We start from the raw sequence: 16381 nt of genomic DNA, 5'->3' as shown, positions 1-16381 counted from the left end.
GTCGTTCGTTCACATTTTGTTGTTAAAACTCTAGCGGTCGCATTTTTGCCTCAATCATCATCAAACTTGGTCAGGATGCTTATCTAGTTGATAGCTCAGATGACTTCGAACATGGGTCATCTCGGATGAAAAACTAGGTCACAAGAGCTAAAAATAGAAAAACTTTGTTAACACTCTAGAGGTCACATTTTTGCCTCAATCATCATCAAACTTGGTCAGGATGTTTGTCTAGGTGATAGCTCGGATGAGTTCGAACATGGGTCATCTTGGATGAAAAAGTAGGTCACCAGAGCTAAAAATAGAAAAACCTTGTTAACACTCTAGAGGTCACATTTTTGCCTCAATCATCATCAAACTTGGTCAGGATGTTTGTCTAGGTGATAGCTCGGATGAGTTCGAACATGGGTCATCTTGAGCATGCTCAGGGTGAGCTTTTAGGATCGATGAGTGTCCGTCGTCCATCCGTCGTTCGTTCACATTTTGTTGTTAACACTCTAGCGGTCGCATTTTTGCCTCAATCATCATCAAACTTGGTCAGGATGCTTATCTAGTTGATAGCTCAGATGACTTCGAACATGGGTCATCTCGGATGAAAAACTAGGTCACAAGAGCTAAAAATAGAAAAACCTTGTTAACACTCTATAGGTCACATTTTTGCCTCAATCATCATCAAACTTGGTCAGGATGTTTGTCTAGGTGATAGCTCGGATGAGTTCGAACATGGGTCATCTTGGATGAAAAAGTAGGTCACCAGAGCTAAAAATAGAAAAACCTTGTTAACACTCTAGCGGTCACATTTTTGCATCAATCATCATCAAACTTGGTCAGGATGCTTGTCTAGGTGAAAGCTCGGATGAGTTCGAACATGGGTCATCTCGGATGAAAAACTAGGTCACTGGAGCTAAAAATAGAAAAACCTTGTTAACACTCCAGCGGTCATATTTTTGCCTCAATTATCATCAAACTTGGTCAGGATGCTTATCTAGTTGATAGCTAGGATGAGTTCGAACATGGTTCATCTCGGATGAAAAACTAGGTCACAAGAGCTAAAAATAGAAAAACCTTGTTAACACTCTAGAGGTCACAATTTTGCCTCAATCATCATCAAACTTGGTCAGGATGTTTGTCTAGGTGATAGCTTGGATGAGTTCGAACATGGGTCATCTCGGATGAAAAAGTAGGTCACCGGCGCTAAAAATAGAAAAACCTTGTTAACACTCTAGCAGTCACATTTTGGCATCAATCATCATCAAACTTTGTCAGGAAGCTTGTCTAGGTGATAGCTCGCATGAGTTTGAACATGGGTCATCTCGGATGAAAAAGTAGGTCACTGGAGCTAAAAATAGAAAAACCTTTTAACACTCTAGCGGTCACATTTTTGCATCAATCATCATCAAACTTGGTCAAGATGCTTGTCTAGGTGATAGCTTGGATGAGTTCGAACATGGGTAATCCTTGATGAAAAAATAGGTCACCTGAGCTAAAAATTGAAAAACCTTGTTAACACTCTAGCGGTCACATTTTTGCCTCAATCATCATCAATCTTGGTCAGGATGCTTGTCTAGGTGATAGCTCGGATGAGTTCGAACATGGGTCATCTTGGATGAAAAAGTAGGTCACCGGAGCTAAAAATAGAAAAACTTTGTTAACACACTAGTGGTCACATTTTTGCCTCAATCATCATCAAACTTGGTCAGGATGCTTGTCTAGGTGATAGCTTGCATGAGTTCGAACATGGGTCATCTCAGATGAAAAACTAGGTCACAAGAGCTAAAAATAGAAAAACCTTGTTTACACTCTAGCGGTCACATTTTTGCCTCAATCATCATCAAACTTGGTCAGGATGCTTATCTAGTTGATAGCTCAGATGAGTTCGAACATGGGTCATCTCGGATGAAAAACTAGGTCACAAGAGCTAAAAATAGAAAAACCTTGTTAACACTCTAGCGGTCACAATTTTGCCTCAATGATCATCAAACTTGGTCAGGATGTTTGTCTAGTTGATAGCTTGGATGAGTTGGAACATTGGTCATCTCGGATGAAAAACTAGGTCACAGGAGCTAAAAATAGAAAAATCTTGTTAACACTCTGAAAGTTTGTTTTGATGATTTCTAAGTCAAGTTCGAACATGGTTCATCTTGGATGAAAAACTAGGTCACACCGCCTAAATATGGAAAAACCTTGTTAACATTCTAGTGGTCACATTTTCGACTCAATTATCATCAAACTTGGTCAGGATGCTTGTCTAGGTAATTGCTCGGATGAGTTCAAAATCGCATGTGAAACTAGGTCACCGGAGCTAAAAATAGAAAAATCTTGTTAACACTCTAGTTGCTACTGTTTTGATCCAAGTATCCTGGAAATTGGTCTGAAAGTTTGTTTTGATGATTTCTAAGTCAAGTTTGAATATGGGTCACCTGGGTAAAAAACTAGGTCACACTGCTCAAATATGGATAATCCTTGTTAGAACTGTAGTGGTCACATTTTTGACTCACCTGTCATGAGACTTGGTCAGAATGCTTGTCTAGGTAATTGTTTGGATGAGTTTGATGAGCGATCTAGGGCCATCATGGCCCTCTTGTTTTATTTCTTAAGATATCATCTTCATACAAAATTATATGTAATCATCACCTTATCATGCCAAGTAAACTACTGCTGCTAACTACCTGCAGTGCCAAATTAATTTATGTCAACAGCTGGGTTAAGGTTAATTGGGGTAAGTTGATTTAAACCTCTCGTTCTACCTTATTATTATTACGGTATTTGATATTTAAACCTATATATTTTTAGCTCGACTATTCGATAAGAATAAGTAGAGCTATTGTAGTCACCCGAGCGTCGGCGTCGGCGTCTGTGTCGGCGTAACCACTTATGTTAAAGTTTTTGTAATAGTTCAAATATTTTCAAAGTCCATTGACATATGGATTTGAAACTTTGCACACTTGTTCACCATCATGACCCCAACCTGTAGACAGGAGGAGGTAACTCTACCAAGCATTTTGACAGAATTACGCCCCTTTTTCGACTTAGAATTTACGTTAAAGTTTTTGTAATAGTTCAAATATTTTCAAAGTCCATTGACATATGGCTTTGAAACTTTGCACACTTGTTCACCATCATGACCCCAACCTGTAGACAGGAGGAGGTAACTCTATCAAGCATTTTGAGAAAATCATGCCCCTTTTTAGCTCGACTATTCGATAAGAATAAGTAGAGCTATTGTAGTCACCCGAGCGTCGGCGTTGGCGTCCGCGTCGGCGTAACCACTTATGTTAAAGTTTTTGTAATAGTTCAAATATTTTCAAAGTCCATTGACATATGGCTTTGAAACTTTGCACACTTGTTCACCATCATGACCCCAACCTGTAAACAGGAGGAGGTAACTGTATCAAGCATTTTTTTTTACTATCAAGCACTAAGAATAGTCGAGCGTTGCTGTCCTACCGACAGCTCTTGTTTGACTTAGAATTTACGTTAAAGTTTTTGTAATAGTTCAAATATTTTCAAAGTCCATTGACATATGGCTTTGAAACTTTGCACACTTGTTCATCATCATGACCCCAACCTGTAGACAGGAGGAGGTAACTCTACCAAGCATTTTGACAAAATCATGCCCCTTTTTCGACTTAGAATTTACGTTAAAGTTTTTGTAATAGTTCAAATATTTTCAAAGTCCATTGACATATGGCTTTGAAACTTTGCACACTTGTTCACCATCATGACCCCAACCTGTAAACAGGAGGAGGTAACTGTATCAAGCATTTTTTTTTTACTATCAAGCACTAAGAATAGTCAAGCGTTGCTGTCCTACCGACAGCTCTTGTTTGAAAGAAGATTAAAATATCTATGTAATGATATAAAAATTATTTTATTTCATTGAGTTTTTGTTTATAAATTACTTACAAAAATAATAAGAAATGTAAAAATGTACCAAAATTATTAAGCAAATAATAAATATAGATCTAACTGTTTATTTGAGTCAGATCATGTGTTTGTGCAAATATTGTTAACCTCAATATGTAAGTAACTTGTGTGTACATACTGAAATATGATATTTTACAAAAAATACAGTTTATCACAATCTGCCATTTTTCTGAACTTTTAACAAATGAATAAAACTGAAAACATTCCCACCATCCTGGATTACAGATTATATAGAAACAATTAAGATAATTTCGCCTGCATTCACTGGTAGTTATTTCTTATCAGTATGACAGTGCTGATTAGTGTATTCCCAGTTGTGTATTGGATTACTAAAACAAATCTAAGATGTTGGCTGCTGTGGTAAGGACATGAAATCCGAGATATCTCAGTGTTGGCATGATAAGGGTTAATTAATTAAGTGACAAGGTATTTAACTCTAGCACCAATATATTAAGAGTTATCTCCCCATGAACTTAAATGTTTCCTTTAAAATTTTATTTTTTACTATACTTAACTTCAAATGTTTGTTTCTTATTATCTGTGACCCACGTCTTGTGTGATAAGATTCATAACTGTTGTATTTCCAAATTATTCTGTCCTTGAATCAGGATTTTTCTTTATATACATGTATAAAAGCTGTATATATATAAAAGCTGTTATTTTTTGCTCTAACTTCTTTATTTTTCAAAAGATTTACTTTAAATTCAACTCCCACATAATATTAAACAATAATATGTTAAGTTTCATAACTGTTGTGACATTTAGAATTTTCTTTACTTTTTTCTGTAACTTCTTTATTCTTCAGACTTAATTCAGACTACAAATATATGTTTATTATCACCTTTGTCAGGTGAAATAAGATTTATAACACTAGCTCCTACTTTCCCAGAATTATCTCCAAACTCCTGAATTTATTTGAAAATTGTTATATTTTTATTATAAATTGTATCATCTCTAGACTTAAGATAATTGTTCTTTGTCATTACTCACATCTGATGATGCATGACATTATGGTTCATCACCTTAGTGCTATTTTCTCTTTGAACTTTCAAAACATAATATAATTTTTGCTCTTATCATTTTTGTTGGCAAGCTCAACATAGTTGTCACATTATGGTAGTTTGATGTGTAAGCATGTGTGTGTGCATCTGTCCGACCAGATTATGCTTGTTCAGGATGTAACTCTGTCATTAGTAGGCAGAATTTCAAATAACTTAGCACAAATGTTCACAATAATGAGAGGGTGTGATGCGCACAAGTACTGTGTGGCTAGGTCAAAGGTCAAGATCATCCTTAAAGGTCATTATGAAAAAAAAACACCTTGTCCGCACCATAACCCTATCACTAGCTGGTGGAATTTTAAATAATCTGGCACAAATATTTAACATCATGAGATGGCATGTCACGCCCAGGGACCGTGTGGCTAGGTAAAACTGGTCATACTTATAGGTGAAATACAAAAAAAATGGTCTCAGACACCTTGTCCGCACCATAACCCTATCACTAGCTGGTGGAATTTCAAATAACCCGGCACAAATATTTAACATCATGAGATGGCATGTCACGCCCAGGGACCGTATGCTAGGTAAAACTGGTCATACTAATAGGTGAAATGCAAAAAAAATGGTCTCAGACAGCTTGTCCGCACCATAACTATCACTAGCTGGTGGAATTTCAAATAAACTGGTACAAATGTCCATCATCATGACATTGTGTGTTTCATGCAAGAACCTTGTGGCTAGGACAAAGGTCAAGATCTTTGAGGTCAAATGCAAAAAAAAAATGGCCTTCACCATAACTTTCTCACTAGCAGGTAAAATTTCAAATAATCTGGCACAAATGGTCAACACCATGAGACTACGTTGTGCGTGCAAGAACTGTTTAACTAGGTCATAGCTCAAGGTCATAGCTCAAGGTAAGATATGAACGCAGGCAGAACATGTTGCCCTTGGTCATCTAGTTACTGAAGGGATTGACCTCTAATCAAATTGCTGTCTTTTCCATTAGAACATAGACATGTCTGTTAAACTTTTATTGATATGGTCACATACATATAATGTGGTGCAAAAATATATAACATTTAAGTGCTTTCTTGATACTGATGCATAAATATATTTATATCATGGGGCTATTTTTCAGAACAATTGTACAAGTAGGGTTAGTTTATACAAATTTATTTTAGTGTGATTGTGTTGGAAGCTATATGCTTATTGAAACACTCTCGAATCCATTCCTGGAACCAACCAGTACTAAGCAATGAATGTTAAGTTTCTTGCTCAAGGAAACAATGGCTTGCCCCTGTCAGGGTTTGAACCCACGCGGTCAGCAATCTTTAGAGGGTAGGGTTAAGAGTCGGTCATGTGATTATTTTACAAAACTTGGTGTATAGCTTTCATAGTTTTTATTTCTAATAAACTGAAAAAAATTGTAATAATATCCAAAAAAATAGATTGATATACACATTTTATCAGTCACTAGAGGTCAATGATTAGTTTGTTGTAAATGAGTATTTATGTACTGGTATATTTTTCAATTGCAGGCTGATTTGACAAGCCAGTTAGAGCTTGGTATAAGCTTGGAGAACTTTCAGGTCTATAGGGAACTATCAATACCCTCTGATACTAGAAGATACAAGGTAAAACTGCGACTCATTGACTCTGAGAAAAGATTGCTTGAACTCTATGTAGGGATAACATGTAAACTTGGTTCATTAAAGGTAAAGTACATTTTATTATTTGCCCTGCATGTGTTAGAGCTAAAAGAGGCTATAACATTCTTTTCTCATGAACTGAGGAAAGTTCTACTTCTATCAGTAGTCTAAGCTTCAGACTCTAGGTTGCTTTAATACTTGTCAAAGGCCATGATTCATTTCCAATTTGCCTCCCTTGTATGTATTTTGAAAATATGTTTGATTAATTTATTACAGCACAAAAAGGGATATCTTACAAATTAATTATCCCCATAAGTTACTCAACTTATGATGACTATAATTTTGGAAAGTAAGATATATCTAACTTTTATCTTACTTGTACATTTGTTAATACTTCACACTTTTATACAATTATGATATGATAATAAGATGAATATCCAAGTCTTTGAACTTGGCTAATTTGATATTCACCAGGGCCAAAGCGGAGGGGTGAATATCAGGTAAGCCAAGTTTATAGTCTTTGATATTGTCACAGAAATCTTCATACAATAACTGTTTTATTACATTACAAAAATAAAACTCTTCATTTTGTAAATTTTCAAAGTTGTCTGTTTTTGTTTCTCCCTACAAACCAGCCATAATTTGTATCCCTTTCCAAAGTGTCAAAATGCTCAAGAATACAAAGCAAAACACCTTTTTATTACATCATTATATTTTTGACAAAAAGAATGCATTATGAATCTAAATAAATAAATTTGAAAAAGATGCTTATTTTAAATAACATTGTTTTTGATTGGTTGGCTATATTTTTAAAGCCATTAAGAATTGTTTCTTATAACAGAAAATTAAATTAAGCACCACTTTATGACTTAGTTTGATTTAATTGATATGTCACTTTCCATTGACTGTCTTGTGACCATGTCTTTTTCAATTGCTACACAGAGAAATTGTTAGTCATATAATAAATGCTCATATTTCTCAAAGGTAATGATCCTGACAAGTTACATAACTGTGGCATTCATTTCCCCAGTTACTGCCCTTGGTTGCACTTAGAACTTGGTACAGTCAGAGAGTTTGATATTTGAAATAGCAGGGTCATGGCTGACTTTTACTGTCGAGTAATAACGGTAATAACACTGTAAAGTATCTAACTGTCTCAACCATTTTTATGGAGGTATCTTTCTCTCTCATTGAGTGAACTGATCATTCTTTTGTATGAAGTAATGTGAAATTCTCTCTTTTCAGAATTCCAAAAAAGTTAATAAAAATTTGTTAATATTTTCTTTCAGTTGGTAATCAGTGCTCCATACTGGATAGTAAACAAATCAGGTTTACCGCTGGTATTTCGCCAGGATGGTTCAACAGAGGAAGCCGCAGGACAGTTTGAGGAGAATGAAATGGCCAGGATTGTCTCCCCTTTCTTGTTCAGTTTCACTGATAAGGAAGCCCCCTATTTGTGAGTATTTTGTGACCCTGCTCAAATTGATATCCCTTTAACATAAATTAAAAGCAGGGCAATTGTATTACACAAATTCAGCTGGTGAAATGTGAAATCTAGGTTTTATTTTTTTTGTATTAAGTGTTTGCTTTTCCTTTCATTATAGTACTTAGATTATGACAATAATTGAGTTCTAAAATTCTGACAGGTGGTACAACCCTATCCATCATAAACCGTCTTTAGTCAAATACAATGCATAAAGGGCCGTCTCCAAAAACAATACTTAAAGATAATTTTCTAAATTATGGTTGAAGCAATAGATACGGTAGCTTACTTATGCAGGAAGGACAGGTCTCCATGAATTTGTTGATTGGATATCATAGATGGTGACTGGAAATGAAATAGTCTAAAAAATGAAAACTTCATATCTTTAACAAATGTATTATTTAAGAAGGGAAACATTTAGCATATAAAATATTTAAGTGAAGCTTTGTAATTGATTAGAATAAATAAGGACCATGTGTTCAAATAGATCAAAATTTTGATCAAATCACTCGGATTCATAATCATTTCTCTATCAACATTACATTCAAAATATCAATGTTAAAAATAGGTATGTGTTCATAATGTTAAAAAATGCTCATTGTACAAATTTGTTTGTCATGGTTTTTATGCCAATTTTAACACATATCATCTAACCAGTGATAATCAATTTCAATGCAATCACCATCTGCTAATCACACATGGTTTTTGAATCACTGGTTATTTATACATATGATCATTAGACTCAATATCTGAGATCAGTTTTCACAAAGAATTTTTGGCTTGCTATGATAGGAACCAGAGTCCCATGGATGACATGCCTAATGTTCTACCTATGAAACTAACTCACTGTAGAGTAGAATTTTATGTAGCCTTATGTATTAAACAGTTGTTTCATATTTGATTATTATTTGATCTAGATTGATTTATTTTCACAAGTCTTACACTTCTATCCATTACATTGTAGGTGTGAAATGAGAGTGGGAAAACACAAGCATGGACCCAACACAATACCTATATGGTAAGGCATTGGGAAGTCAAATTTCATATTTAGACTAGATCAGCAAACATGTGTTACATTTTAAACTCAATGAATCAGATACAGGTAATTCTGTTGATCAGTGTGAGGGCAAGGATAAGAAAGTCGAAGTGAAATGATGAAACGATTTAATCATACCTCTGCTGGTGGCAACTAAATTTATCCTACAAACCAGTGTAGATCAAGTTCAGGGTTAATGGTTATAAAGAAATATTCTAAGCTCTTACTCAATTCTCAGGTATTTGATTAGTCAGAAACAGGCATAGAATATGTACTGACTAATGAAAATCCTGAGATTCATGGCAGATAATAGAAAAAATATTTTATAAGTTAAACCTTGAGACCGGCTGGCCTATCAGTGCCATCTGATCTGAACTGAATCTGATACTTATTTTGTAACTTTCCCTGAAAATGATGAATAGTTTTGTCCAGATTAAAAGACAGACAAGTACTTTAAAGAAATTTATGGAGTAATGAGTGCTATATATAAGGTTGAATATATCTGTATCAAGATTATGGTTGACTTTACAAAATTATAGTTGACTGATGTCAAAATCACCAATTTATACCAATGTGTGTTCATTTTCGAACTATTTATTCATTCAGACTTAATAGAAAATAATTTTAGCATCCTCAAGAATTGCAAAGTAACTAGAGTGATGGAATAGAGTGCTATTTTAGCACACTAAAATTTGATTATAGAAATTTTCTAACATTAGCAAGTACTTTTTATGTTGCAAAATGTAGTTCATAAAGGGACACAATTGTTTCAAACATATTCACATTTTTTTAAGGAGTAACAGTTTTTCACTAGACAAGGAAGCTAATGTTTGCCAACTACACGTGACGCCTAAAGATGGGAACCGCCCTGACTGGTTAGTATCTGCTCGGTTCAAGGCCCGGAAACGGTTTTCTTTACCATCTAAATGTGTTCAGTAAGTCATCACCATGGTAACCTAGGCATGACACCCCTAAATGTTACATTTTGGATGGTGTTGAATACAGGATGTGCTTGGGTGAAGGGAACAATGCTGTTCAAGTCATGGAGACTCGGTTTTCAAACAACTTTAATTAAAATCTAATACTAACATTTCAAATATTTTATTTTATATTTAAAATTTACTTTAATTTTATTTCATTTTTACTTTAAGTAATATATTTTGTTTGACTTTTATATTGCCTTTCTCCTATTTCATATTTTACCCTAATATAATGCTTGCTTATGGGAATTATTGGAAGAAAAATATTCTTTATATTTTATTTTTTGATCAATTTTCTACCATCAGTATTTGATTTGTTGTACATGTGGTGCAGGAAAATTGTCAGTCAACTGTATTGTGAAGTTGGTACATGACTGTAGCACAGTATTAAAAAATCCCTTTAAATATTTCAAGTGTACATAGTGAGTTTTGTTTGTTAAATGTCTGTGGTTGTCTTTATAAATAAAGATGTCTGTTGTCAATTTCCCTTGTAAGTATTGCAGTATTTATGACTCTAATTGTGCAGTCATTGCTGTATATAAAGGGTAGATAAGGAGTAAGATATGCATAACTATTTATGTCTTAATGAAATTCAGCTACCAGTAGTAAAGAGTCTGGTAAAACTGCACAGATGTACAGACTGGTATGGCGTTGTACTGGTGGCAAAGGCTATTCACTTTACATTACAGCAGGCTAAAGGTTTATTAAATCCATTGTACAGAAATGTTCATGTTTCATTTCAACTCTTACAGTGCTACTGTATCTTTGATGATAACTTGTCTGTACTACCAGCACATAAAACAGCCAGCCAGTATTTTTGTGTAGTTAGTCCAAACTCCACACTATTACCTACTTACTTTTATTATTTTTTGTTTGTACTTAATTCCCTGTAACACAATCATAATGTTCTGAAACTGTCTTTGCCACCAGTATAATGCAGTTTGACAAAGCTTAATACTATTTGTGCATGTATCTTAATTTTCGTGGATATTTCCAATTTCAAATCGGTGCAAATGGTTCATGTGAAAAATTCAACAAAATCATACATGAACATTTTAGTTTTGAATCCAAAGGTAGATAAGACTTTAACATAAAGTCTATAGCTGGTGAAGTAAAGTATGTTTGAGTTATTTCCAATTTAAAGAGAAAAAGAGTACTTTGAATTTAATTTTATAGGCATAACTTTCTTACTCCATCTATTGTTTCACCTTTTTTAAAAAATTATCTTGGGTCTTTAAATTTACAAGCACTGGGCAGCTTATTATTATTTTACTGAGTTAGAGTAAACTACATTTTCCTTTAGAACATGGTGTTGGCTTGCATGAAACAAAATATTTATTCTTTGTTTTTGCAATTTTGCATATTGATTAAAATACTTCAGTCTTTCATGCAAATCATTTATATATTCAATCTGAGGCTTTTTATTATAATTAGATAAAATGCTTTGTAAATTTAATGATGTTTTGTAAAATCTATCAATATTTCATGTAACAAGCTATTGAATATCATTTTTAGCTCGACTATACGAAGTATATGGAGAGCTGTCCTACTCGCCCCGGCGTCCGCGTCCGCGTCCAGATTTTAGATTAAAGTTTTGGTGCAGTAAAATATTTTTCACTATAACTTTGTCATTTCTTAAGGTATCAACTTCAAACTTCAAATATATGTTCCTTATCATCAACCACATCTTATGTGACAAGGTTCATAACTCTAGCACCAATATTTTCAGATTTATCTCCCCTTGAACTTAGAATTTTTCTTAAAAGATACTATTTTTTACTGATACTTCTTTATTTCTAAAGGGATCAACCTCATACTTCAAATATATGTACCTTATCATCATCCCCATCTTATGTGACAAGGGTCATAACTCTAGCACCAATATTTTCAGATTTATCTCCCCTTGAACTTAGAATTTTCCTCAAAAAATACTATTTCTTACTGTTTCTTCTTTATTTCTTAAGGGATCAACCTCATACTTCAAATATATTTACATTATCATCATCCCCATCTTATGTGACAATGTTCATAACTCTAGCACCAATATTTTTAGATTTATCTCCCTTTGAACTTAGAATTTTCCATACAAAATATTATTTTTTACTGTAACTTATTTATTTCTAAAGGAATCAACTTCATACTTCAAATATATTTACGTTATCATCATCCACATCTTATGTGACAAGGTTCATAACTCTAGCACCAATATCGCAAGAATTATCTCCCCATAAACTTAGATTTATTTACTAGAAAAATGTTATTTTTTATTTTAACTTTTTTATTTTTAAAGGTATCTACCTCAAACTTCAAATACTTATTCCTTATAATCATTTACATTTTATGTGACAATGTTCATAACTCAAAGCAATATTTACAGATTTATCTCCCTTTGAACTTAGGATTTTCTTTAAGAAATATAATAACTTCTTTATTTTTTAAGATATCTACTTCAAACTTCAAATATATATTTCTTATCATTACACAAATGTTGTGTGGCAAGGTCCATAACTCTTGCATGACTATTTCTAGAATTATTCCCCTTGCTCTTGGAATTTATGTTAACAAATGTTATATTTTTACTATAACTTAATACTTAATTATACATAATTGATTTTTCTTTCATAGTTTTGTCCTCCTTACTGCGTCCAGCATTTTATTAGTCGAGCTTCGCTGTCTCCTGTGACAGCTCTTGTTATTTGCACAACTTTATGTGCACAGATTGTGAATGATTAAGATTTATTGTAATATTTGTAAAAGATTATCAATGATTTAAAATTGATATTCTGCTCATGTGAAATTATTCATTTGACCAACCAAATAAATTACATATTGACACTGAAGAATTTGTTTTTAATGCTATATTATCAACCTACATATGAATGTGAAATAATGAAATTTTCTGATTTGATTGATTTTTTTGTAACAGGGTATATAACATTGGTATTGAGACAAAGCCAGGTAAAGGTCAGTTCCGGCACACAAGTATTGTGACGTTATCTCCCAGATATCATGTAGATAACATGTCGGAACATAAACTAGCTGTCGCACAGAGACATTTCACTAATAAAGAGGTATGTTATGTTAATTTTGGCTCAATGCTACAAAAGACTAGTGGGGACATTTCAAAATTCATGAATTCCTGATTTCATCTCCATGAATTCATGATTTCAACTTCATGAAGTCATTATTTCAACATCATGAAGTCATGATTTCAACTTCATGAATTCACGATATCAACTTCACGATTAATATTTTGAACTTCACGATTTAAGCTACGTGAATTTGTGATTGCAACTTCACAAATTCACTATTTCTGTGAATTCTGTATGTTGAAACCGTGAATTCATGAATTTGAAATCATGAATTCGTGAAGAAGAACCCGAGAATTCAGGAAGTTGAAATGTCACCACTGGTCTTTGTATAAGGCTGCTGTAATTGCATGCAAATAAAAAATAGCAGATGCAACTAATCTTGCATGAAACTTGATTTATTATCTTTTATGTTTTATCAAATTTAAGTATTTCAGGCTTAAAGAAACTTTTTGTCCATTTTATGTATTTATAAAGTATTTACTATAAATGATTAGATTGATAATGGTATGCCTATACCACCCTTATAGAGCTAGGACAAATCTGCCGTCTTTCTAAAACTAATACTTTAACATGTCCAAGTTTGTCTTCTAATCAAAGCTGTAACACCTGAAGTTAATAATGGACAATTCCATATTCAAAGCAAGCACATTTTGTAGAGGTTGAATGAAACTTTAGTAGCTTTATCAGCCATCCTGGATAAAATTCAAAGATATACTTTTTAAGCATAAGGGTGTTGTAGGTTTTCAGTTACAAAAGTGCTTTCTTCAGTAATTTCTGCATATATGGAAAAGGTAGAAAGTATAAATTACAGTTGTTCATTTTGAACATACATATTTTATGAAAAATAAAAATTGCAGTGTAAACTTACAGAGTTTTAATTTTTAAAGAAATTTAATGGTAAAATGTAGTTATTCTCCCTTTTACAGTCATACATTTATATATTATATGAGATATTTAGATGAAAATATTTATTTTTTGTGTCGCCTCTACGGGGTAGTGGCGACATATAGGGATCACTTCTCCGTTGTCTGTCTGTCCGTCTGTCTGTCCGTCCGTCCGTCACAAAACTTGTCCGGACTACTCCTCATAAACTACTGGTGCAATTTCATCCAAACTTTACAGGAATGATCAGTACCAAGTCTAGTTGTGCATATTGTCAGCATTTTCCGGTTCAATGATTTTTCTCAGAGTTATGGCCCTTTAATAATTTTTAATTTTAAAGTTTGTCCGGACTACTTCTCTTATACCACTAATGCAATTTCAATGAAACTTAACAGGATTGTTCTGTAGCTCAAGTCCGTGCGCATATTGCACGGGTTTTCCGGTTGAATGATTTTTGACCAAGTTATGGCCCTTTGATAAAAAGGTGTTTTTTTCTGTGTGTTGCCAGATACACAAAAGCTTGTCTGGACTACTCCTCATAAACTACTGGTGCAATTTCATCCAAACTTTACAGGAATGATCAGTACCAAGTCTTGTTGTGCATATCGTCAGCATTTTCCGGTTCAATGATTTTTGTCAGAGTTATGGCCCTTTAATAATTTTTATTTTTAAAGTTTGTCCGGACTACTTCTCTTATACCACTAATGCAATTTCAATGAAACTTTACAGGATTGATCTGTAGCTCAAGTCCTTGCGCATATTGCACGGGTTTTCTGGTTGAGTGATTTTTGGCCAAGTTATGGCCCTTTGATAAAAAGGTGTTTTTTTCTGTGTGTTGCCAGATGCGCAAAAGCTTGTCTGGACTACTCCTCATAAACTACTGGTGCAATTTTATTCAAACTTTACAGGAATGATCAGTACCAAGTCTAGTTGTGCACTGTCCGTCTGTCTGTCCGTCTGTCACAAAATTTGTCCCAACATGAAATTGGCCATCATGAGGCGACACATGTGATTACTGATCGCTCTTGTTTAAAATATCTTTTAGGCTATACACAATCCAGATGGTCACTTAACAGCCTTGCCAAATTGTAAGATGCCATTTCATTGGCCGAGGCAGGATTTAGATCAGTTGTTATGTGTGAAGTTATTGGACATTGAGGAGAGTAATTGGTCAGGTGGTTTCAGAATTGATTCAGTGAACTCTTTTCATATAAACATGAGGTAAAGTATCTTTTTTATAGCTGTGAAATATTTTTATTGTAAAGAAAAACAACAACAAAGACAACTAATGTTTGTAGGTTTACAAAATATTGATACAATCTTTTTTCAGTGGGGTTCTTTAAGAATGATTTTAAGGCGACTAATGTTAAACTGATGACTTAGTGAATTAAGTGCTACCTCACTCGCAAGAAGTCACTGATTTAATTCAAGTTGGTTGTGTTTCATGTCATATGGACCCTGTTATGGTCATACTGCTTCTTTCCTGCTTTACTAGTAGAGAAAGACCTAAGGTACCGCCACTCCATGCACATTCAAGTGGTTCATGTGTATTGATTAGTCTATGGCAACAGCAAAGAAGCTTTGCTAGCCTGTGTGTCTATGGAATCTGACCAGACTGTCGAGACAATTTTAATATTTTTCAATGAAATATTATATACCTTCAAAAATTTGACTATATTAAATTAAAAACATTCTAATTCATTACACAAATTCAGATGGGCAAGGAAAAATTAGGTGAAAACAGTCAACTGTTGTTTGTATTGTAAGTTTTGTTGTGGATGTTACCGGTTGATGTTATTTTGTTTTGAATAAAACCTTGAAAATAATTGTTAATATTGTCTATATGATATTACAGAGATGGTCGCAAGAATTCTATTCTACTGAAAGTAGAAGTTCTGCTACAAGGTCAGACATTCAGTATAATATTTTCTGATGCTGAGGAAACACCCCCACCTTTCAGGATTGATAACATGTCAGAGGTAGGTCAGACATTTCATACCATTTTTAGCTCGACTTTTCTATGAAAAGGGGAGCTATCCTACTCGCCCCGGCGTCGGCGTCGGCGTCGGCGTTGGCGTCACACCTTGGTTAAGTTTTTCGTACCACCCCACTTTATTTCAGAAGTATTACAAGTATGGCTTTGAAACTTACCATACTTGTTCACCATCATAACCTCCATCTACAGACAAGAGTACATAACTCTGTCAAGGTTTTTGACAGAATTATGGCCCTTTTTTGACTTAGAAAGTGTATTGAGCTTGGTTAAGTTTTTTGTACCACCTCACTTTATTTCAAAACCATTGGAGGTATTGCTTTGAAACTGACCATACTTGT

General features: G+C 33.9%; 1 protein-coding gene across 1 annotated transcript in view; it reads left to right on the top strand.

Annotated features, from left to right (window-relative positions):
* The window catches only part of LOC132712898 (intermembrane lipid transfer protein VPS13D-like), a 100263-nt gene that overhangs the window by 60377 nt on the left and 23505 nt on the right, over positions 1-16381 (top strand). The window contains exons 50-56 of the mRNA XM_060695334.1: positions 6464-6640; positions 7864-8030; positions 9022-9075; positions 9888-9968; positions 13000-13144; positions 15093-15268; positions 15903-16026. Of these exons, the coding sequence (XP_060551317.1) occupies positions 6464-6640; positions 7864-8030; positions 9022-9075; positions 9888-9968; positions 13000-13144; positions 15093-15268; positions 15903-16026 (924 nt within the window). The remainder of the gene's footprint in view (positions 1-6463; positions 6641-7863; positions 8031-9021; positions 9076-9887; positions 9969-12999; positions 13145-15092; positions 15269-15902; positions 16027-16381) is intronic.

This window comes from Ruditapes philippinarum, unplaced genomic scaffold (assembly GCF_026571515.1).
Source record: "Ruditapes philippinarum isolate M1 unplaced genomic scaffold, ASM2657151v2 ctg1161_1_1_1_1, whole genome shotgun sequence".
NCBI lineage: Eukaryota > Metazoa > Mollusca > Bivalvia > Venerida > Veneridae > Ruditapes > Ruditapes philippinarum.
This window is presented reverse-complemented; position numbering and strand designations above follow the sequence as displayed.